Source organism: Tamandua tetradactyla, chromosome 13 (assembly GCF_023851605.1).
Source record: "Tamandua tetradactyla isolate mTamTet1 chromosome 13, mTamTet1.pri, whole genome shotgun sequence".
Lineage (NCBI taxonomy): Eukaryota > Metazoa > Chordata > Mammalia > Pilosa > Myrmecophagidae > Tamandua > Tamandua tetradactyla.
In genome coordinates, this window is record NC_135339.1 from 85211258 (window position 1) to 85234834 (window position 23577).

The window sequence follows — 23577 nt, forward strand, 5'->3', positions numbered from 1 at the left end:
CTGGTGATCCCTGAATAATGATGGAGGTGGGGGGGGGGTGGGAAACCCACTTAGGCTCTCTCTTGACAACAATACTCATTGGTCCGGGGGCTGCCCTCACTGATGGGGTCATATGACCAGTCACATCGGTGTGTCTCTGCCCTCATTCAGGACTCTCTTCCCTGCCATTCTTTGTTGACCCATGCTTTTCTCTCTCTCTTTTTTAGGAAGCTACATAACAACACCTCGTAAGTACCCATAATTTCCATTGGACTTCTGGGCTGTTCTGCTCTCTCCCTAGAGCATTCCAGGCATGCCATGCCACCCCTGGCCAGTTGCATCCCTAGCAGCTGATATCTGAACCCAAGTAAGACTGGGCACCTCCTACTGGGATGGTTCAGTCCCTTTGACCTTTAGTGGCTGGGCCAGCCCAAGGATGTGATCTCTGGTCAGCCCTGGGAAGAAAGAGGCCTGCCACTGCATAGACCCTGCCTGTCCTTGTGGGCACCAGACTCCTGACCTGGTAACTAACTAGGTAACCGACTAGTTCCTGACTCATGGCCAAACTGCGTGTGTGGCAGCCATGACTCCTGACTGCCTGCTCCTGACCCTCCCCTAGCATTCCTCCTTGCTACCTTTCCACGCCAGGTCCTCCTCCTCCTCCTTATCACCTCCTGACTTCCTGCAGCAGCTGTGGTTGCTAGTCTGCACCATCGTCTCCATTCTCTAGGTTTGCAGCTTGTGTCCTCCTTACGCAGTGCAATGCCTGTCCTCGCCTCAGCACCCTTCCAGTTATTCCTCAGGGCTCCTGGGGAAGGGTCCTGTTCCTCAGCACTGTCTGGAGGGGCTCTCCTAATTCCACTCCCTTTGTCTGTTCAGTTCCATCTACTCCCCCTCTTGCCTTCTGTGCTCCATCCTCACTGAGGTCTTCAAACATGTAAGTGCGCTCAGATTTTGGTCCTTTTGCATGCACTCTTCCCTCCACCTGGAACATCCCATTGTACCTCTTTGCCTGACTGTCCCTCACCCCCGACCCTCTTCTCAACCCACACTGGGTTCAGAGCAAACTTCTGAGTTTCCGTGATCCCCAGGCTTTCCTCCACCCCAGCCTCATCCTATTGCACCAGGATTAGCTCTTTTCTGTCTTCTCCTCCAAACTGAGAGCTCCCTGAAATCAAGGCATGTATTCAACTCATCTCTATATACCAAAGATCGGCAGAGTGCCTGGCACAAAGCCAGCAAGTGCTCCATAATCGTGTCAAATTGATGACAGAAAATTGATCATTATTTTTTGTTCTTTTTGGTTTTTTTTCGTTTTTCTGATCATTATTTTTTATATTTGTCAACAGCTCCTGTTCACACCACTCACTTAGCAGGTGAGTCCTGAGCTCCTTGACACGTCTGTGGGAGGGGTCCCTGAGAATCCTCTTTCTGTTTCCTTCAATGACAATGACACTGTGGAGGGACAATAAGAATGAGGAGGAGATGGCTCCCCCGAGGATAGGCTCCTTGGAAAATTGTCCCACCGACCCTGGGAAAGACCGTCCAAGGCCCAGGTCCAGGAACCTCAGGTTCCCATGGGGGTGGCCTCCCGGGAATTGCTAAAAGACTTCCCCCAGCTGACTGTGCCGTCTGCTCTGGGACACATCGGCATTTCCATTTTGTTCTGACAGTAAATTATTCCTGCGGAGGCTTCCTTTCCCACCCATCAGGGAGCTTTTCCAGCCCATTCTATCCTGGGAACTATCCGAACTACGCCAAGTGTGTCTGGGACATTGAAGTCCAAAACAACTACCGTGTGACCATTATCTTCAGAGATGTCCAGTAAGTTTATGGGTGCAAAGCAGAAAATATCTTGGACATTCCAGACATTTTGAAATGCAATCAATAGTACTTAGAATTTTAGGAGAGATGTTTGCCCAGTTGGCATATTTCTTATTATGGATTCAGATTTTAACCTAGCACAGAGGCAGCTTATATGAGTGAGGTGGGAACAAGGGCTCTGGTCTCCAGTCCCAGCTCTATCACTAGTTTGCTGTGACCTCTGGAAGTCACTCAAATTCTCTGGGCCTTGGTCAAAAGAAGTAAAAAATGCCCGCTTTCCTCACCTCACCAGGTTACTGTGAGTATCACAAGATAAGTGTAGGTGAAAATACTTGGAAAACATTACCTGATGGGAGGGTGTGTTCTAGTTTTAGGAGTAATAGTAGCACAAATACTCCTACTAACAGCCATACCAGTATTGTTAAACCCTTTTCTCACCACTTCCTCCTTTCTTTAGTTGAGTTCCCTGGAAACCAGGCCCCTAGGGTAGAGAAATTGCTGCTGCAGAGGTTGGGTTATCAGTTCCTTATCCAATTAAAAAGTGGTAATCATTATTTTAAGCAGTGGAGACACCACCCAAAGTACATTAATGTGTGATGTATCCAGTGAAGAGGGTGGCCAAGCTGTTTACGAAGAGACTCCGGAATTTTCTAGCATCCAAACTGAAGCTCCAGAATTTTCTAGTGCCCAGGAAAAGGGGGTGCCATTGTTTCCTCTCTTTAGCAGCCATGGCTGAATAAAATGGTCTTTTCTCTTGATTTCTGGTGGCAGTACGCTTGGGAGTCTCTGACTTGGATATTCATATGGAATTTCACAAGATACAATATTATTTTAATCTCTTTATCATTTTGATTCATTTTGGATTTAGGGGACTGCATTATGGAATGCATCCAGTGGAAAAAGTTGACCACACCTGGTTCTTTAGATAGCATCTTACTAGCAACAGCTACCACTCTTCATGGCCCCTTCACCACCTACTTATAAAGCACCATCCAGACCTTATTTCATTTGGTCCTCCCAACAGCCCTTTTTAGTATGCATGGATGGGCTTATTTCACTTTTTTATTTTTTATTATTATTTTTTTAACATGGGCAGGCACTGGGAATCGAACCTGGGTCTCCGGCATGGCAGACGAGAACTCTGCCTGCTGAGCCACTGTGTAAATAAGTTCACTTCTGTAAATTTCACTTCTGTAAATAAGAAACATGAGCTTCAGAAAAGTTAGGTGAATTAAGCAATATTTGCTTAATTAATAACGTTCAATAATTGAGTCATTATTTATTTCTATCACTATGGACTCATGGATATTTATTTGATTTTATGGGGAACTGGGGACTTTGGATGAATATAAAGCGATTTAAGTTTCATGTGTGACCCTCAAAGGTAGGACTAAGACCTGGGTGGGAGGTCCAAGAAGCTGAAACTCTGCTCAACTTTAAGATGTTCCGTATCTTTAGTTATTAATTAACCAGAGTTGCCAGCAAAGAAGTGACTGAGATCTGACCCCTGCATCAAATCCTGATTAAACGTGAAGCCAAAACTATATGCTCTATCTCTGCAGGCTTGAAGGTGGCTGCAACTATGATTATATTGAAGTCTTCGATGGCCCTTACCATAGCTCCCCCCTCATTGCTCGGGTTTGTGATGGGGCACGGAGTTCCTTTACCTCGTCGTCAAACTTCATGTCTATTCGCTTTGTCAGTGACGGCAGCGTCACAAGGAGAGGGTTCCAGGCTGAGTACTACTCCATTCCTTCCAATGACAGCACCAGTAAGTCCCCCTTACAATTTCACAAGAATGCTCAGCTGGTCCTGGTGGACATCCCCAAGAGCTTCCTGCTACCTTAACTGCTTTGTGGTTGTAAAGTAAGAAATTAGAGTAGCCTTGTCAGGTCACTAAGACTTGATCTGGCACTAACAGGGGCCAGGAGCAGTGGGTCTTGGGACTCTCCTATTCTCTGTGGTTGGTTGCCCAGAGTCAATGTCCAGAACTGGTGGTGTTTTGGCCTAACTGTGGTCTGCAGAGACTGACTAGACGGTAAAAAAAAGATGATGCTTTCAGCACGTAGTGAGACGTAAGTACCAACGACAGAAGTGACCACCTAGCTTGAGAACTTATGACCCTCCCAGGGTATGGAACACTGTAGCCATATTCTAAAAATCTGAAACTCAATACATTTGGCTGCTCCAGAGACTTGAACTGTCCTAGGTCGGTCGCTTTTGAAGTCCTTGCCCATTGTTAGCTGTACCCACATTTCTGTAGGGGTGCTGGATGACCGGAGCCATTGGGGGAAGTGTGTGGTTGTGATGAGGTAGATACTGCTGGGTACATCCCAGTAATGACTATATTAGCTCGCCATCTTGATCTGCGATCATATAAATATAGGAAGAATGCCTAGTAGACTTGTGGGCTCTGAAGGTGCTAACTGAGTGCATTGTCTGCCCTCACCCATCAGAGCTGCTATGTCTGCCAAATTCTATGCAAGCTAGCGTGAGCAGGAGCTATCTCCAAGCCCTGGGCTATGCTGCCGGGGATCTCATCATCCCTAACTGGAGCGGGAACTACCAGTGTCGACCCCAGATAACACCGAGCCAGGTGATATTCACGATTCCATATTCAGGCTGTGGCACCATCAAGCAGGTAAGCATTTGCTTCTCACCCTATTTCTAGTTGAGCAAAGTTTCTTATTGTGATACATACCAGGTTTCTTGAATTTGAGGGAACCAGAAGATAAAATTCCTGTATAATCAGAATGATGAATGCAAAGTCAGCTGTAAATCTGTTCTTTGGTGCCGCAGCATCAAAGCTGTGGCCACTTCCAAACAAGAGGAAGGAAGAGCCATCTGCCCAGATCTAGAGGAAGGAATCTCAGCTGGCAGTGTTTCTCCAGCACTACGCAGCAGGGAGGGTGCCTGGAAGGCTGCGATCATAATAGCAGCTTCCAGAGGGAGCTTTAGGTTTTGTAGGGCCTGAAGCTTAGACAATATGGAATGGGTTTGAGTGATGTGGGATGGGGAGATGTTAATTAAAAGAATGCACATATCTTACTTTGATAAGTTTTTCAAAAATATATGCATTTGGATGCATTGCTAGGCCTTGTAGAGGTCCTGAAGCTTGAGCTTCATTAGTTTCACATTGAATTTTCCTCTGCAGCTACCATTTATTGAATTGTCACCATCTAGGGTGACCACCTGTCTTGGCTTGCCAGGGATTTGGAAAATTTTAGCATCAAAAAACTGCATCCAAGGAAACACCTCAGTCCTGGACAAACTGGGATAGCTGGTCACCCTATATGTGCCAGATGCTGGGATTAGCCTGTGCCATACTCCCCCATTCCCTAACATACTTACTGTCATTGCCATTCCCAGTTTCAAATAGGGGTAGCTGAGGCTTAGAGGGATTGAGCAACCTGCCAAGGTCATTCAGCCAGGAGGTGGTAGGGCTGACTTCAGAACCCGAGCATCTCAGAAACATTACGCTAAGTGCAAGAAGGCAGACACAAAGGAGTCCATAGCATATGATTCCTTTCATATAGATTTAGAAGTGGAGACCACGTCTATAATGATGGAAAGCAGGTCAGTGCCTACCTGCTGCCGTATTGGAAGAGACTGATGGCAAAGGGGCACAAAACAGCTGTTTGGTTGTTGGTTGATGGAAATGTCTGTATCTTATTGTGCTGATAATTACATTTGTCACACCTCATCGAACTGTTCACTTATGATGGCTGAATTTAATTCTATAACAATTTATTAAAGATTCACCATCTCAAGTTCTGAAGTTTTGTCTGACATCTAAACAATCATTTAAGCTTTTATGAGAGGGCAGAAATAGATAAAATATTTTTATTTGACTTATGCTTGTCATAAGTACATAGGGTGAAATGTTCAATAGATACAATGCATGGGGCACATACATATGCAGAGGAACTAAGTGTGCTGGGGTTGTATTCATTCACCAATGCTGGGGTTGTATTCATTCACCAAAGTTATATGGAGCATCTACCTCCACCTCATGCCAGACAGACTGCTAGATGCTAAGATGATACTGTTCGTTATGTGATAAAGGCATTCCAGCTCCTTGGACACACAAGAAACAGTGAGAGAGGAAGGCACACTCATTTACCCATCCAGATTGGCCTCTTGGCCACAGGTGCCTGTGCCATCACTTGGGTCACCCATCTCCCCTTCCTTGGACCTGCCATACACCAGAACTCCTTCCAAGATTCATATAGAGGGTCAAATAGACTTACTTGCAAAGAAGATGCCTTAGGGTTGCCAGGATAAATTACCACAAACTGGATACTTAAGTCATCAGAAATTTGTAGAAGTTCAAAATCAAGGTGTCATCACTGTTGGTTCCTTCCAGATGCTCTGAGGGATAAACCATGCTATTCCCTCCCTACCTGAGCCTCCAGTTTCCAATGGCTGTTGGCAATCCTTGATGTTTCTTGGCTTGTAGTTGCCTCTTTCCAACTTCTGCCTCCATCTTCATGTCTGAGGGTCTTAAATCTGTCTCTTGCTCATATAAGGCCACCTGTCATAGGATTTAGAGCCCACCTAAATCCTGAATGATCTCATCTTAAGATCATGGTTTGATTACATCTGCTACACATCCCTCATTTAGAGCCAAAGACCATATAATAGGAATGCTATAGCTGATACATATGTCAGGCACTGTCCAAGAATTTTATAGGACTATTTAAATTCTCAACTTTTATTTCCATTTTATCATGAGGAAACTGAGGTTTAGGGAAATGAAGCCACTCATCCAAAGCCACATTGTCAAGAAATTGTGGAGCCAGGATTCAAAGGAGTGTGCAATCTCTAGTGGGATTTTCCACAACTCCTCCAAGCTGCCCGGTTAGCAGATGGTTGACAAATGTTTGCTGATGTGGCTGAATCTATGATGTTTCTCCACCACATGAGAGGGTCCCCAAAGCAAGAAGACCCCAATCTCTATGGAAATACCAGCGTTTACTTCCTTTTCACTGAGCAGACTTAATCTAAAATTAGAACTGCTTCTTGTGGATCAAAAAATAAATCTGCACTCAATGTTCATTAGAGTGGATTTGGAATTTAGCTTGGCCACAAAATCATAGACGAATGTAGATTCTGTGAAGAATTTCATGTTAACGTACAGAGCTAAATTGAAAACATTTCAATTTGACTTTGAAGGAGTAAAAAATTCATGTGGTTTATTGTGACATTGGGCTTAAATACAAAACCAAAATTTTTAAAGAAAATATGTTATTTCTATGAGTAGATGGAGAGAATAGAGCCATTCGTGATTCATTTCTGAACAACCCACTGATGTTCCTTCATACCCATTAGAAGCTCCCAAAGCAACCAGCCAACCTTGTTTCTTCTAACTTGACTGGTTGTGGGACTCCCAACCAGGCTCCACAGCACTCTGATGCCCCCTGCAGGCCAGCCTGGCCCTGTCTCAGGGACTGTAGAGACCTCATGATGCCCTCTGGAGGCAGAAAAGGGAAACCAAGTGACCAGAGAGACAAGAAGGAAAGTGTCCACTTTAAGTTCTTGTTAAGCTTTTCTCTTTTCAAACTTTTTTTTTTTCTGGAAGGGCATATTCAGCGTAGAGTTCTGAAATTGTAGTGAGGAAGTGAAAATATCTGCAGTATATTCAATTCTGAAGAATACTTAGATTTAAAATATTTAATGCTGGCTTTAAAAGAGAACTTCTAGTGTACACGGGTAGTTCAGTGATTAGAACGTTTGCCTTCTGTGTGGGAGACCCAGCTTCGATTCCTGGACCGTGTACTCCCCCCTCCCCAACCAACTAAATAAATAAAAAAAAACTTCTGTACATTCCTAACGGGGCAGGAATGGAGTTTTGCACCTGACGGTATGCTTAAAGTGACAACTTTTTTTTCTGGAAAAGTAAAGTTGCCTTACATATTAAAACCTCTATTTAGTCTACTATGATGCTATTTCTGTGCTTATTCTTGCAAAATCACCCATGGCCTGCTGTGACTAGTACCTGCTTGGGAGATGTTTGCTTCGGACCATCATAGCATTTGAGAGGGGAAGAATCTCCAATTCTAACCCCTGAGCTCCCAGCCTGGTACATATTGGCCTTGCTTGTGCTCACTCAGTTTGCTTTCTTGACCTTACTTGGAGGCCAGGCCATCTTAACCATTGAACTTCTAGGAAGCCTCATTCACCACTTGGTCAGTCAGACAGATTCTTCCCAGCCCTGACCGGCACATATGAAAGTACTTTTGCTGGCTGTCAGCAAAAGCTGACAGGCCCATGCACCTTTCATTCATTCTACACACATGTATTGATGCTACTGCTTCCAGACCCTATGGAAAGCCCTGAGAAAAGAGAGATGTTCAGACATCATTGTTTCCTTGAGATGCTCACCACGTGTAAAGTTCTCATCCCAGGAGAGGTCCCTCATAAGAGTTGGTTGGACACATCCAATGCATGAGAGATTGACATTTTTATGAATTTGCTGCTTAGTGGAAGGCAATAAGGTAGGACATTGTCTGGGGTTCAGGGAGGTAAAAAAGCAAGGTGTGATAAGAAAGCTCTAGCGTTACCATGGCCCACCCAGTTGTCCAGAGAAGCCTCTGGGAAGTCCCGACTCTAGAGGGCGGAGACATATCACAGTGGTTGCTAATCTCGGCTGCTTCCAGCTCTGCAGCTTCAGGTGCCAAACTGCAATAGCCAACAATCACTCAGAGTCCTATTAAAGCTGATCCCACAAATTTCCTCCTCATAAGTATGGGACTGCCTCTCCCAGCCTCCCAAAGTGCCCTCAGCAACAATGCGAATGACAAAGAAGAAGCAAGAAAGGCCCGAGCCATGGGGTCCAAACTCAACTTAGCTCTACAGCCAAAGGGCCATCCATACCCACACATCTTGCCACAAGGAGCTCAAAGGGGGCACCAATAATTGACCTACGCTGTGGTCTGCCACTTTTTTGCAGAAGAGGTGGAAGTGTGAAACGAGGGAAGTCTCCCTGGTTAAGCTGGCATCCAGCCCAGTAATGGTAGCCATGGTAGTAGGCATATGCCATGTTTGTGTGGTTTGGGGAGGGATTTGGAAGTCTTGTAGAGTCACTTCCCTCTTGTTTTAACCAAAATCAGCAATGGAATCCCCTTAGCAGGTGACATTTGCCTGACTTTGCTCTCCTGCCTGCTCCTCCTAGGTGGACAATGATACCATCAACTATTCCAATTTCCTCAAAGCATCTGTTTCAAATAGCATCATCAAAAGGAAGAAGGACGTCCGCATCCACGTCAGCTGCAGAATGCTCAGGGACACTTGGGTTGAGACCATGTACATTGCTAATGACACCATTGAGGTCAAGGAAGTCCAGTATGGCAGTTTTGATGTGAACATTTCCTTTTATACATCCTCTTCATTCTTATATCCTGTGACCAGAACCCCATACTATGTGGACTTGAACCAGAATTTGTACCTTCAGGCTGAAATCTTCCATTCAGATGCCTCCTTGACCTTGTTTGTGGATACCTGTGTGGCATCACCATATTCCAATGACTTTACATCTTTGACTTATGACCTAATTCGAAGTGGGTAAGGAATGTCTTTATGGGATGAACTTAAACCCATATCTGATAACTCAAACATAACTAGACCTAAAGTTTGAGAGTCATGGAAAAGAATCTGGTCCATTGGTGAAGCTAACTGGTTGCTTTTCTCCTCTTCCAGGTGTGTGAAAGACAACACCTACCGATCCTACCACCAGCCATCACCCCATGTGGCCCGCTTCGCATTCAATTCCTTCCACTTCCTGAATCGTTTCCCCTCAGTATACCTGCAGTGTAAGATGGTGGTGTGCCGAGCCTATGACTACTCTTCCCGGTGCTACAGGGGCTGTGTGACACGATCTAAGAGGGACACGGGCTCTTACCAGGAGAAGGTGGACCTTGTTCTGGGACCTGTCCAGTTGCAGGCTCCCCACGAAGAGAAGAGGAGCCTTGGTATGTGACAGACTTCCAACTCCACTGCCCACCTGGGGCCAGGGACATGGGATTTTCCCTCTAGTTTCATACTCCAATTTGAATTGGGGCTCAGTACACTGTGCTAGATTCGACCATCTGGAGTTAAATGAGACATGGTCCTTATCTTCACTCGAGGGGCTCATGGTCTAAGGGGACCATGTGGGGGTACAGTCAAGAGAATTCTGAGCTAGGAGAGAGAAGGGCCCCATGCCCTTATCCTCTGTGTTCTGAATTTCTAGACTTCATACTCCTCATCTGTAAAGCAAAAATATTAAAACTCCTAGGACTGTTGAGTGGGTTACATAAAAGAATTTTAAACCAGCTAGCCTCATCCAAGTCATTGAATGCTCAATGGATGGCAGTTTTTATTACTATCAATTATGTCACTGATATTAACAACATTAATGAAAATATTTTAACTTAATATGATAATATCAGCAAACTATAAAGCCAAGGGTATTGATGTTGGAGTGTTGGTAGAGCTGTGGAAATACATACATGATCACTGCATTCTGACTGCTCTCAGGGTATGACTTTAGACAAGCTGTTTGCTTTTTCCTCATCTGTAGATGGCAGATCATAATTCTTACCGTGCCACTTTGTTGTACCTATGAATGATGTAGACACTGAAGAAGTCTACAGTGATTTCCAGGAAATCTAGCCCAGATAAGTGCCAAGCCAATAGATCTGGTGGCAGTGGTGGTGAAGTGTAGTGTGATGAGGGGTGTGATGATGGTGTGTTAGTTTGCTAGCTGCCAGAATGTGATATACCAAAACCTGAATGGCTTTTGAAAAGGGGAATTTAGGGTCCATTGGTGGTTCAGTTGTAGAATGCTCCCCTGCCAGGCTGAAGACTTGGGTTTGATTCTCAGACGATGCATTCAAAAAAAAAAAAAAAAAGAAGTTGGGGGAATTTAATAAATTACAAGTTTACAGTTCTAAGGAAGTGAAAGTGTCCAAATTAAGTATCAACAAGAGGCTACCTTTACTTAAGAAATGCCAGTAGGTCAGGAGCACCTCTGTCAGCTGGGTAGTTAGGTAGCTGGCATCTGCTGGTCCCTTGCTCCTGGACTCCATTGCTTTCAACCTCTGCTCTGTGGGGGTTTCTCACTTTACTTCTCCAGGACTGGCTTTCACCTCTTGGCTTCCCTTGGCCCCCTCCATTTACTGGCTTGCTCAACATCTCATAGCCACATCTGCTGGGCTCCAAGCATCTCCACACATCTGTGACTCTGTTTGCCATGTGGTTGTGTCTGTGTCAGCTCTGCTGTGAAGTTTCTGTCAGCTCTACAGCTTCTGTTATTTCCTTCAGCTCTATTATTTCTGACTCCAAAATGTTTCCTCTTTTAAAAGATTCTAGTAAACTAATCAAGACCTACCTGGAATGGGTTGAATCACATCTTCCTCTTATCAAAAGGTCACACTCAGAATTGGGTGTGCCACATCTCCGTGGAGATAATCTAATAAAAGGCTTCCAACCTAAGTATTGAATCAGGACTAAAAGAAGCGGTTGCTCCCACAAGATTGGATCAAGATTAAAACATGGCTTTTCTGGGGTACATAATATTTTCAAACTAGCATAAGTGGTGTGAAGAGTGGTGTGATGATGGTGAGTGGTGTGATAATGGTGAGTGGCATGATGGTGAGTGGTGTGAAGAGTGGTGTGATAATGGCAAGTAGTGTGAAGAGTGGTATGATGATGGTGAATGGTGTGAAGAGTGGTGTGGGAATGACAAATGGTGTGAAGAGTGGTACGGTGACAGTGAGTGGTGTGAAGAGTGGTGTGATGATGGTGAGTGCTGTGATGATGGTGTGTGGTGTGATGAGTGCTGTGAAGAGTGATGTCATGAGTGGTGTCATGAGTGAGCATGAGGATGGAGTTGTTACCAGCCTTCCCCTCATTTCCAGGGTTACTCCTTGGAGCATCCCTGACAGTGCCCTTCATCAAGCCCCCTACTCAGCCAGCCCCCATGGCCAGCTGATTCTAACCTTTCATCTCACAATGTTCACAAATGAACATTCATTTGATGCATTCTTATCAAAGCCTATTACATGCCGGGGGACAAATACATAAACAGAGAGAGATAAAAATCCCTTCCCCTGTGGAGCTACATTCCAGTGGGAGTGATGCAATTAAGAAGTAAGTGACATACATGGTATCAGATGGGGGTCGTATCTCTGGAGAGTTCATCAGAAAAGGGTGAGGGGAGTGGTGTGGGCAGATGGAGATAGTCTTCGCTTCTCTTTTCTCCTCTATTCCCAGCACCGTTGCAGTAGCTCAGGCCCAGGGAATGCTTGCCTGGGACTCTTGCAATAATTTCCCAAATGCCCCAAGTTCCCATTATCTGACACCTCAGACCAGGTTTATCCTCTCAAAGCCCAGCTCTGATTGCCTGCTAAAAAAATCTTCTGGCTTCCCTTGGCTGACATGTGAGCTTTCTCTAAGCCTTTCTCTCATCTGCTTCTCATGGCCGTTTGGGATCTGGCCTCTGCTTTCCTTCCAGAATTTCTCTCTTCCACTCCTTTTTTCCATAACCAGGCAAAAAGTTATGACTTTTTCCCCGCCAGCCCTGAGTGCTCCTGGCACAGTGGCTTGGGGTGTGCTGTTTCCTCTCCACAAATATCCCCTTCTCACTGGCAGTCACTCATGTCCCAATGCTGCACTGCCTCCTCCTTCTGGAAGCCTCCTTGATGCCCCCAACAGGATGACCCCTTCTCTTTTGAAACCTTCTGTTCTCTGCTCGGTGTCAGTTATTTGTGTGTATGGACATGGTCCTGCCTGGAGGCATGCCTGATGAAAATATTCAGAGTATCACAGGCCACAGGAGACAGGCTTTATTTCCCCCATTCTTATCAAAAACAAACAAGCCCTGTAATTTTATAGTCCTAAACAAATAGAGCCACAATTTGTGGTTCATCAATTTTCAGAGTAGATTTCATACCTTTGGACAGATCTATCACATTTCTCACAGTTTTCTGGAAAGTTGAGGGGAAAGTTGAGCAGAGATCCTGAGCTTAGGCCCACGGTGCTGCCTTTTGGTTTCCGGTTCCAGCCTGGGGATCACTGAGGGAGGGGCCTGTCCCAGTTTGCCAGAGCTGCTCTAATAAATAACACAGACAAGTTGTCTTAAAGAACAGGAATCCATTGTCTCACGGTGTTGGAGGCTAGACATGCAAAACCAAGGGAGCAGCAGGACCAAGCTTCCTCTGAAGTCTGGGGAGTTCTGCTGACAGTTTGTCCACACCCAATCTCTACCTCTGTCATGTGGCCATCTGTCTCCTCCGTCCCCTCCTCACTCTACTTAAATTTCTTTTGCTTATAAGGACTTCAGTTGTGTTGGGTTAAGGTCCACCGTTGTTCCATTTGGCTTCATCATAGACAATAGCATCTTCACAGATCCTATTTACAAAATAGTTCACATCCACAGGACTCGGGGTTAGGACTTGAACATGTCTTTGTGGGGATATGATACCATCAATAATGGAGCCTCTGTCTTTTTCTCCTCTCCCTCTGGGTCTTGGCATCAAGGCATGAATACAGTGGCACTTGGTAAATATTGATGAATGTGTCTGAAGGGTGCCAGGACTAGGAGACAGAAGGTCGGAATGAGTCTACAACCGAATTCTTCCCCTTGAAGAGGTTACATCTGCTGGGTCTCCAATGGGAAGGAGGGCTTTAAAGGTTTCTCCATTGTGCCCTGAGCCTTCCTTGCCCTTCTAACATGAGGCTGGGCAAGAAGTGGCTGCCCTAACCCACACCCGAGTGCTGCTGGGCCCCCAGTTCAGGGGGTAGAGCCAATAGCTGCCCCTAAATCAGGCAAACTGGAGGAGACAGAAGTCAATATCAGTTCTGTCACTGACTCACTATGACCTAGGACAAGTCCCCTCTTTTCTCTGAGTCTCAGTTTCCCAATCTATAGAATAATGCGTATGTCCAGTTATTTGGGAAGACCCTTTCATCTTGGAGATGCTCTGGCTCTGACAGCTTGCACAATCACCCACAAAGGAGTTACCAGGGGTGCTGGCCATGCCAGGAAACAGTCATTGTGGATGTGGCTAAGTGAGATCAGACAACTGTTCCTTTTTGGTTGCTTAAATCCCCATAGCAAGCCTCTGAGTATCTACGCTGACTGCCCCAGCGTCAAGTCTCTGTGGCCACCAGCCATTTCTGGAGAGGTTGGTTGATTTTTTTGCGTCCAATTACAAGTCTGAAGGACAATAAAAACCTGAGAAAGGGTCCAAGGGAATATCTCATGGTTCAGCTCAATATGATTTTAGAAATTCAGGCTGGATTCAGGCCCTTTATTCACCCTACAAGTGACACACAACAGCCAGTTATTGGATCATGGAGTTTTGGAGCAGGAAAGAACCTCAGAAGTCATTTATTCCAGTGTTTTCTGGTGCAGGTAGAGAACTAAGGCTCAAGGGTCAAGGGTCCAAATCAGTGGCTGAGATGAATAGTTAAACTCAGAGCAATCTGGTGTAAGTGTAAATTTTGTCTAGTTATTCACTTTGGAGGGGTCAGGCCTGGATCCTGAGGGCCAGAGAAGTGGCACCCATGCCATCCCTAGTCACGGAGATGCCTCTTGAGAGCCAGTAGGATGGCACTGGGCAGCCCATGCCCATCTTGTCTCCGCCTTCCTTGTCCTCTCGGCTCAGGTCCCATCCCAACTCTATTTTCGTGGTCTCCTCTCCTTCCCAGACCTTTCGGTGGGCGATGTGGAGGAGCAGGCTGGCTCCCAGGAGACCTACCACACTGCCACCCTCTCCGCTGGGGTCTTCCTGGTTGTGGTCCTGCTTGTGGCTGCCTTCATGCTGGGAAGGAGGACACGTGCTGCCAGTGGCCGGCCGCTGAGCTCTGGGATGTGAAGCCAGGAGGAACCTGCTCCAGTGCCCAGACATCAATCTCTGCCTGCTCAGATGCCTAGGTGATGGAGAAAGAAATGAGGGCACAGAACTTGGCACCCAGCAGGATCAAGCTCTGTTTAACTTGGTGCAGGCACAGGGTGGGGGTGAAGAAAGGTGAGGGTCAGGTTTTCCAAGACCCACAGTCCTTATCCTGGGGCAGAATGTCCAAGATAAGCAGGTGTCAGCATCTCAAATCCTAACATGCAACTGTGAGTCAAACCCTATTAGCAGCAGAGCTTTCTAGATGGAATTTCTAATCTGATTTTTTATAAACAAACTTCTTAGGTCTGTAGTGTACATCTTAGCCTTTCTTTATGATAGGGAAAGCTGAATAAAGAAGCTTTTTCAAAGCAAGTGGCGGTTTGGTCAATATATGGCTCACCTATACACTGGATAGATTCAAGTTAAGCAGATAGGTAGGGTGCCTATCGGAAGGAAAGGTAAGAGGCAGGGGAGGTAGGAGGCAGGGGCTTTGCCCTGTGGCTTCTGGAGCCTTACGGGGACTAGATAAAGGATCATCCTTACATCTTTGGCATGTTTTGTTCCTGCCCAAAGTAGGCTATGCCAGAAGAAAGTGCGAGAAAGAGAAGAATGCTGATTGCATGGGCTTGCAATTTAGGATTAATACTTGCCTCCATTCATCCAGAAATCTGTCTTCTAGTTTTTGATATCATTTACAAAATTGTGGGCTATTGGGGTGGCGGGGAGCTCCTGGAAAGGGAGCAAACTCACAGGGTCCCTAGGATCTCTGGTGCATCTGACCAGGTGGCCAGGAGTCCTATTTGCATAAGGTCTCCAGGGAGAAATGGAATGAGAGGTGCCCCCAGGAGCTCACTCAGAAGGAGTAGAGGGATGGGGATGAGTATGAGGAGGCAGTGAATTTGTCAGCACATAGGAGAGAATTCAGACCCTGGAGCCCTGGGTCAGGCTCAGTAGGAATGGACAGTTGCGTACTGCCCTGGCAAGGCTAATGCTAAGCTTACCCTCTGCCCTAGGAGGGGACTAGTAGGATGATATGTGGATAGAGCAGAGTGAGGCTCCAGCAGGGCAGCAGCAGTAGGAAACATCCTAGGATGAGGGTATAGAGAATGCCCAGGGACAGGCAACCAAAGCGCTGGCTCCAACTAGGGCTGACAAAGAGTGACCCCCAGCAACTGCTGCAGGAAGAAACCTTCAGCCTCCATGGAATGGGGGTTGAGCCCCTGAGCCCTGCCAGTAGAGAGAGGGAGGATCTGGGGTCTGTTCTCCCTGGCTGGGGTGGTCAAGGCAAGCCATGAGGGTTACCTAACATAGTGAGTCTGCCTGAAAAGCAATGACAATGCGATGAAATGTAAGCACTGGAACGAAGACTGGAGGTTTCAGAGCAAATTCAAGAAAACCAACAATCTGGAGCAGGCACCGGGGATTTGAAATAGATGTCAAAGGAAAACAAAACAGTGAGTTGGGTATCTAAGAACTGCAAAAAGGATCAGAGTCTGGGAACCTAACAAGTGATCCAGCTCCATTCATTCATTCATTCATTCATTCATTCATTCATTCAGGTGCCTGCTCCAAGTCAAACCCTGTACTTGGTCTGGCAGAGGCAGAAAGAAATCACAATTGTCTCAATCTTTATAAAGGGGAAAGGCACACACGCTGGACTCCTCCTGAAATCTCTTCTGTTGGGAATACCATCCTCCCCCCCTGAAACCCCAAACATCCCTGAGGACTGTCATTGCCACATTCACTCTTGACTGTGGGGTCGTGGCAGTCCCAAGGCCAGGGTCATGGTCGGTGCCCCATGACTGTGTATGTTCAATGAACAGATGTGGCCGTGACTCTCTGGGAACAAATCTCTCTTGGTCAGAGCTGGGGTTCTGCAGTAGATAGCTGGGCCAGGTGAGAGAGGCTGTGTGGGGTAGGGGTGGGCTGTGCATCTCAGGAAGAGAGTATGCCAGGAGGGTGCAGAGGACATGAGGTAGCAGGGGCAGCGTGGAGCTGCATGGAGCTGAGACCCACTGTCTACACCAGGCCCAGGTCAGGGGGGAGTTCGCACCAGGCTGCTGTGATTCCCAGAAGCTGACCTAGTGGTTCAGGGCAGGGGTGCTTAACCCTGCTGCACCTAAGAACGCCCTGGGTGCATTTAAACCTTCTAATGCCAGGTTGCATCCCAGACCAATTAGAGCAGAATCTCTGGGGGTAGGGCCTGGACATAGGTAATTCACAATTTCCAGGTGATTCCAATGTTCAGCCAGGGTTAAGAACCACTGCTTTCTGGTTCCTTCTATCCCTCTGAAAGAGACCATATGGGCCTGAGTGTACAGAGCAGAGGGGGCTACTGGGCCCAATGAAGGAGGGAAGGATTCCAGGGCACAAGGGCTGAGCAGGCTTACTGTGAGCAGTCCCCCCAAAATCCCACTTTCTTCTTTGAAGAGTTACTCAATCCAAGTTGCAAAAGACCATCTGTCTGCTAATGTGCATTGCCTCCACCTCTGTTAGTAGTGAGATTGTGTCTGGAGAAAAGGAGGATTAAGTATCTCTTAGAAGCTGAGCACTGAGCCAGTGTCTCCCGTTAGGATTGGTGGGGACCTGTTGACACCTATTGCAAAGGGAAGGCCATAGGGCCACTAAAATCTCTGTCCCCACCTCCTCTGGTCACTGGATTGTAAAGTACATTACCCCAGCATTCTGGCAGCAGGACTGACTCGTCTGTTTGCCTGGGACTTTGCTGGTTTCATCAATGAAAGTTGTTCTGGAAAGCCCTTCAAACCAGGATGGCTGGTCACCCTAGACTCTGGAGACCAAGGGACAAGGGAGAAGGGTCACAGGGTCCTATAACAACCACCAAACAAGCAGATTGGATGGAAACTGAGGCCAACAGTAGGGTCAAATCTTCAACACCCAAAGGTGGTTTCTGACCTGCCTTCATTACCCAAGACGGGACATTTGGATTCTGCCCTGGGCTCAAGTTGGTATTTGGGTCATTTCATTGATTTAGGCCCACAGGGGCAGAGACCCAGATGGGTGACAAGATTACAGTTCATTCAGGAGTGGATTGAGGCCCTAGTTACAAAAGTACACGACATTAGTGTGTATGTGTGTCCATATGTTGTGTGTGCTCATGTATGTGTGTGTGTATGTTTGACATGAATTAGAAAATATCTTCAAACACTATTTGGGGAACTGGGTCAGGATCACGTACTGTCCACTCTCCACAGTGTCTGCAGTCATGACCTCTCAGGAGAAATGGGAAAGGGAGAGTTTCTGATGGGCAAAGGGCACAGTGGGCTGGAGATGGATGACCTGGGAAGTCCATTCAAAGGCAAGGAAGGCAAGGCTATTTCCTGGTCTAACTCCTCTGTGAAGGGTCAATCTAGCTCAAAGAGGAAAGAAGGCATTTGGTGGTTATCTCCCCATTTCAGGAGGAGGGGGTACAAGCAACCACTCTTTTGTAGCATTTTGTGGGCATTGAAGATGGAATTAGGCACCTAATTCCATCATTATAGTGAGGATGGTCATTAGACCCTCATTATAATGAGGTCATACTGGATGGAGTAAGGTGGGCCCTAGCTCCAATAGGACTGGAGTCCTTCTAAACAGGGAAGAGGAGACACAGACAGGCCAGGTGATAACAGAGGTGGAGATTTTGTTATGCTGCAAACCAAGGAATGACAAGGATTGCTGGTCACTGCCAGGAGCCAGGAGGGTGCCTGGAACAGACTCTTCCCTTTGGACTTCAGAGGGAACACGGCCCTGCTGAAACCTTGGTTTCAGACTTCCAGCTTCCAGGACTGTGAGAGAATAAATTTCTGTTGTTTGTGGTACTTCGTTGTGGCGGCACCAGGACACAAAGACCATGGAGCAGTGAGCTCCAGCTATGAAGACCCGTCTGATGTGCAACACACAGCAATTACAGGCAAGATATGAAGAGCAAAAGCAAAAATCTCATACCTGGGTTCAAATAGAAGATCAATGTTTCCAAGGTCCAAAAATGTGGAGGAAACACACAACGGTGAGTGGGAGCTGAAGCTTGGAGGCCTCAGGGAGAGCTGGGAGCTCATGGATTTCCCAGTGCCACCGAGAAGTGGTCGGAAGCCGGCTAACCAGTCAGGACTGTCCACCTACCCACCCTCCTCCAATATCGCTAAGGAGGCTGATAAAATCCTTTTTCAGACCATCGTACCATCATTGTGGAAGGCAGACTGCAGGCGCAGCCCAGGCACCCTGAATTGCTGATAGATCTGCCATCCCCCAGGATTGCTGTGGGGCTGTTCAGTTCTGGGCTACAGGCTCAGGAAAGAGCCAAGTGGAGGCCACTGTAAAACCACTAAGACCAGGAGAGGGGCGGTGGGGCTTGGAGGTCAGGGGATGGGGGGGGAAAGGGGTGGGGAGGGGAGGGGAGTAGAGAGATGCAGGAAGAAGAATCGCAAAAAAAAACCCCACTGAAAATGACTCTGTAAAACATAATTCCAAAAACAGTGACTTAAATTCAAAGAATGATGGCAAATATATATACATTGATATATATATATATATATATATATATATATATATATATATGTATATGTATATATATATACATATATATATATGTATATCAATGATTGGAACAGAAATTCACCCAAGATAAAAATTTTTTTTCTACTGAGGTGAAATTCACATTACATAAAATTGACCATTTTGAGGGGAACAATTAGTACATTCCCAGTACTGTGCAAACACCATTTCTATCTAGTTTCAAAACATTTTCAATATCTTACATAAAAATCCCTTACCCATCAAGCTATCATCTTCCATTCTCCTCTTCCTCCAGCCCCTGGCAACCAGCAATCTGCACCTATGGATTTACCTATTATTCCAGATTAATTTTGAAGAACATTCTGCAAAGACTTTAATAAAAATGTTGAGGATGATTAAAAGTATAATTGAAGGCATAATTGTTTTTTTAAAACTTATTTTGAAATAATTTCAAGCTTTCAGAAAAGTTGCAAGAACACCATAAAGGATTCTCATATTCCCCTAAAGCAGATTCTCTCTGTTAACATCTCATTGCTTTGCCCATTGCCCTCTTTCAATCTTTATCAGTTCCCATTTTCATTTGTCTTTTTTTCTGAACTATTTTAGAGCAAGCTACAGACATGACTCCCATCATCCCTGAGTAAACCAGCATGAAGCTTTTCCAAAGACACTTGCCTTCCTTATCACCAAATGAAAACATCACCTCTTGGCAAGGATGCCACCCTACCATCTGGTCGAAAGACCAAACTCAGACTGTGCCACCTGTCCCCAGGATGTGGCTTTCATTTGCAATCCAAGATTCAACTCATAAATACGTGTTGCATTTAGTTATCATGTGTCTACTGTATCTTCCCATCGGAAAGATTCTTCTATTTCTCCTTGACTTTCTTGTCCTCGACAGTGTTACAAAGCACAGACCTTACCGTCTTCACGATGCTCCTGGATCTGGGACCATCTAATGCTTCCTTATGACACTTAGGCCGTGGCTTTAGGTGGGAATATCACAGAAATGATGCTCCGTATCACATGAGGGGGCCCGGGTGTGGGGCCATTCCCAGTGAAAGTTCACCCTGATTGACTTCTCATGGCAAAACCACCCTCTTTCCCTTTGTAACATTCTGTGGAAAGATATTTTGAAATTTAAAAAATTTATTTTTTATTTTTTTATTTTACATGGGCAGGCACTGGGAATCGAACCCGGGTCCTCTGGCATGGCAGGCAAGCATTCTTGCCTGCTGAGCCACCATGGCCCGCCCATATTTTGAGATTTTAATCTCCACTGACCAGCCTTACCCTATGTTGACAACTCCCACTTTAATCAACCACCACAAATGTGGTTGCCATATGATAATTTTCTATTTCTATTATTCCTTCTTTATTTATTAATTGGCCTTCTATTAGAAGGAAGAGATTCTCCTTGTGTCATTTTGGAACTGTTGTGTACCCCAGAAAAGTCATATTCTTTAATCTTGATTCAATATTGTAGAGTGGGATCTTTTTTATTAAGCTGTTTCCATGGAGATGCATCTCCACCTATTCAAGGTGGGGTTGTTTACTGGAGTTTTTTAAAGGGAACCATTTTGGATAAAGCTTCAGAGCCAACATGAGACTTAGACGTTTAGAGATGCAGAAAGAAAATGCCCCCAGAAAGGCCATTTGAGACAAAAAGCCAGGAGAGAAAACCAGCAGAAGCTGCCATGTGCCTTTTCAGCTGACAGGGAAGTCCCAAACGTCGTTAACCCTTTCTTGAGTCAAGGTATCTTTATCTGGATGCCTTAGTTTGGACATTTTTATGGCTTTACAACTGTAAACTTGTAACTTAATAAATCCCCTTCATAAAAGACAACCCAGTTCTAGTATATTGCATTCTGGCAGCTTTGACAAACTAAAACACCCCTTTTCTGTGATTTTGTGTTTCTTTAAATTATTAATTAATGTATTTACATTGGTATGTACTCATAGAGTCTTATTTTACTCAATGGGTTGTAATTCATTACAATTATTATTTATTTTGATGTTCAATTTGCCTCATATTTGGCCAGTGGGAATTCCTTCAAGGTGACTCTTATGTCCTTTTGACATATTCCATCATTCTTTCTGACATTCCATACTTTCTGGTACAAGGAGTTAATCCAGATTCAACTTGTACTTATCCTGCCTCAACCCTGGAATCAGCTGTTTCTCCAAGGGGCCCTGGTTTTTTTCAGTGGGGTATAGAATTTAGAAACCAAGAATTGGTGCTTCTTTTGCTTATTGTTACTGGGGTATCATTGCTTCTAGACCTTCTTAGTGGGTAGACCTGGGAAATATATGTGTTTATATATTAATCTGCACACACATACACCCACAACTATAACTATTTCTCTATCTATGCATGTGTATTTAACAATATGAGAGCATATTATACTTCAATTCCAATCTAATACATTTTGGTTTTCTCTATCCTTACCCTCATCCCATATTTTAAAATACTTTTGATGAGTAATCTGGCTCTTATTAGTCTCAATGTCCTTACTTATCTGATTAGTCAATTTATTTATTTGATCGTGACCAATCTCCCATCCAAGCCATTTTTTTTTCTTTCTATCACCATACTCTCCAGCCCAAGTAATACCATAGTCTCAAGAACCAGTTGGTACACCATCTTGAAGCCTTCACTCAGTAACCTGTATCCTTGCATGATGAAGGACGCATTGCTGATATACCTCCCTGTGGCACCTGTATTCTACTCCTGGGGCAGACCCACCTCTGACTCCTTCACACTAGGAAGGAAAGAGAAGGACTGGGTAATGGAGAGGAAGGGAGGAAGAAGGAAAGGGGAGATCTCTAAGTATTATTTAAAAAACATTTATAATACATTGGTAGTAGAAATCAATAAGAACAGACGAATATATAAAAGAACCAATTAGAAATGTTGGAAATAAGAGGTATAGTCATTGAAATAAAAAGTGGAATAGATGGGGTACACTCTAGGTCATACATGGTTCAGGGCCATGTTAATAATTTGCAAAATACTGGGGAAACTTTGCAGCACCAAAGGACAAAGAAATGTTTTTAAAATGGAAGTGACATGGAGGATAGATTGAGAGACTCCACAACTTATCTAACAGAAACTCTCAAAAAAAGAGACTGGAATAGCACACAAGAAATGTTCAATGAGTTAATGGTCAAGAACATTCCAGAATAGATGGAAGTCATGAGTCTTTATATTGAAGGTATTGAAGGTGCCCTTTGAGTAGGGTAGATTAGGATAAATAAAACTAAATCAACTGGATGAATTACATTACATCTTAAAAGCTAGCAGAGTAAAATTGTAGATTATACATATAACAATGGTAGTCATACAGAGAGTAAAAGTCTCTTTAACTAAACAACAATCAAGTAACACCTTTAAATGCAAAGAACAAACCAGGATTGTTAGAACTTGAAATCCAAGTAGAAGGAGACAATGAAGGACAAATTAGGTTTACCATCCTCAGATCCTCACTGAAAGAGTTCTTGAAAAACAGGATTGTTAAAAAAAAATTAAAGAGGGAAAGACAGAGACAATAAAAGAAATGAGTGTGACTACAAAAATTAAGAAAATATTTTAACTTTAGTCAAGCACTGACTTAAAAAATGACTTTAATATCCCCTTTAAGGGATAAAATTTAAAACTCTAATTTTGTTAGCAAGATGCACATTACTCAATAGGTAGCTAATGCATACTAATTTTATTGCATTTCAAAAGATGATAGAAATGTAGAAAAACTGCAGATTCTGTTAGAAAAAGCTATAATTATGTTTGTAACCACACAAAAAAGTAGAAATTCTTCTAAGGCCACAGAAGAAAATAAAGTGAAACAACGAACTATTATGTGAAGAGAAAGGATGAGGAAGGAAAAAAGTTAAGGAAAAGCAAAGTGACAAGAAATATAAGTGCAGAAATAAGTCAAAATATGAACATAATCATAATAAATATAATTGCAGAAATGAGTCAAAATATGAACATAATCATAATAAATATTCACTCATTAAAATATGGATTTTGGGAGAATAAATAGGCATAAGCCCTCTGAAAAACTGTTTGGTGGTATAGTCTAAAGCTGAAATAGTGGGTGAGAATTACCTGGACTAGTTGTTGCAGACAGTGGTCAGAATTATATATTTATACATGATCTGGCATTGTCCATTTGTATATTCAATTTGTGGTGGATTGAATCATATCTCCCACAAAGACATGTTCAAATCCTAACCCCTGACCCTGTGGCGAGGATTCATTTGTAAGCAGGCTCTTCAAAGATTCTACTTAAATGAGACCGAATTGTATCAGTTTGGGCCTTAATCCAATATACCTGAGGTTGTCTTAAGTTGAGAAAATTCAGATGCAGTCAGTCAA

General features: G+C 44.6%; 1 protein-coding gene across 3 annotated transcripts in view; it reads left to right on the forward strand.

Moving 5' to 3' along the window:
• Nucleotides 1–20469, forward strand: part of DMBT1 (deleted in malignant brain tumors 1) — a 48393-nt gene extending 27924 nt beyond the window's left edge. The window contains exons 11-18 of one of the 3 annotated variants that reach the window (XM_077126303.1): nucleotides 207–227; nucleotides 1329–1355; nucleotides 1653–1803; nucleotides 3366–3574; nucleotides 4260–4444; nucleotides 8978–9366; nucleotides 9502–9773; nucleotides 19806–20469. In XM_077126303.1, coding sequence (XP_076982418.1) covers nucleotides 207–227; nucleotides 1329–1355; nucleotides 1653–1803; nucleotides 3366–3574; nucleotides 4260–4444; nucleotides 8978–9366; nucleotides 9502–9773; nucleotides 19806–19843 — 1292 coding nt within the window. In that variant the 3' untranslated portion in view covers nucleotides 19844–20469. Of the gene's footprint in view, nucleotides 1–206; nucleotides 228–1328; nucleotides 1356–1652; nucleotides 1804–3365; nucleotides 3575–4259; nucleotides 4445–8977; nucleotides 9367–9501; nucleotides 9774–14496; nucleotides 15226–19805 lie in introns of those variants that run through there. The other 2 variants (XM_077126302.1, XM_077126304.1) reach the window with 2 other exon arrangements.
• Nucleotides 20470–23577: the final 3108 nt, after the last annotated feature.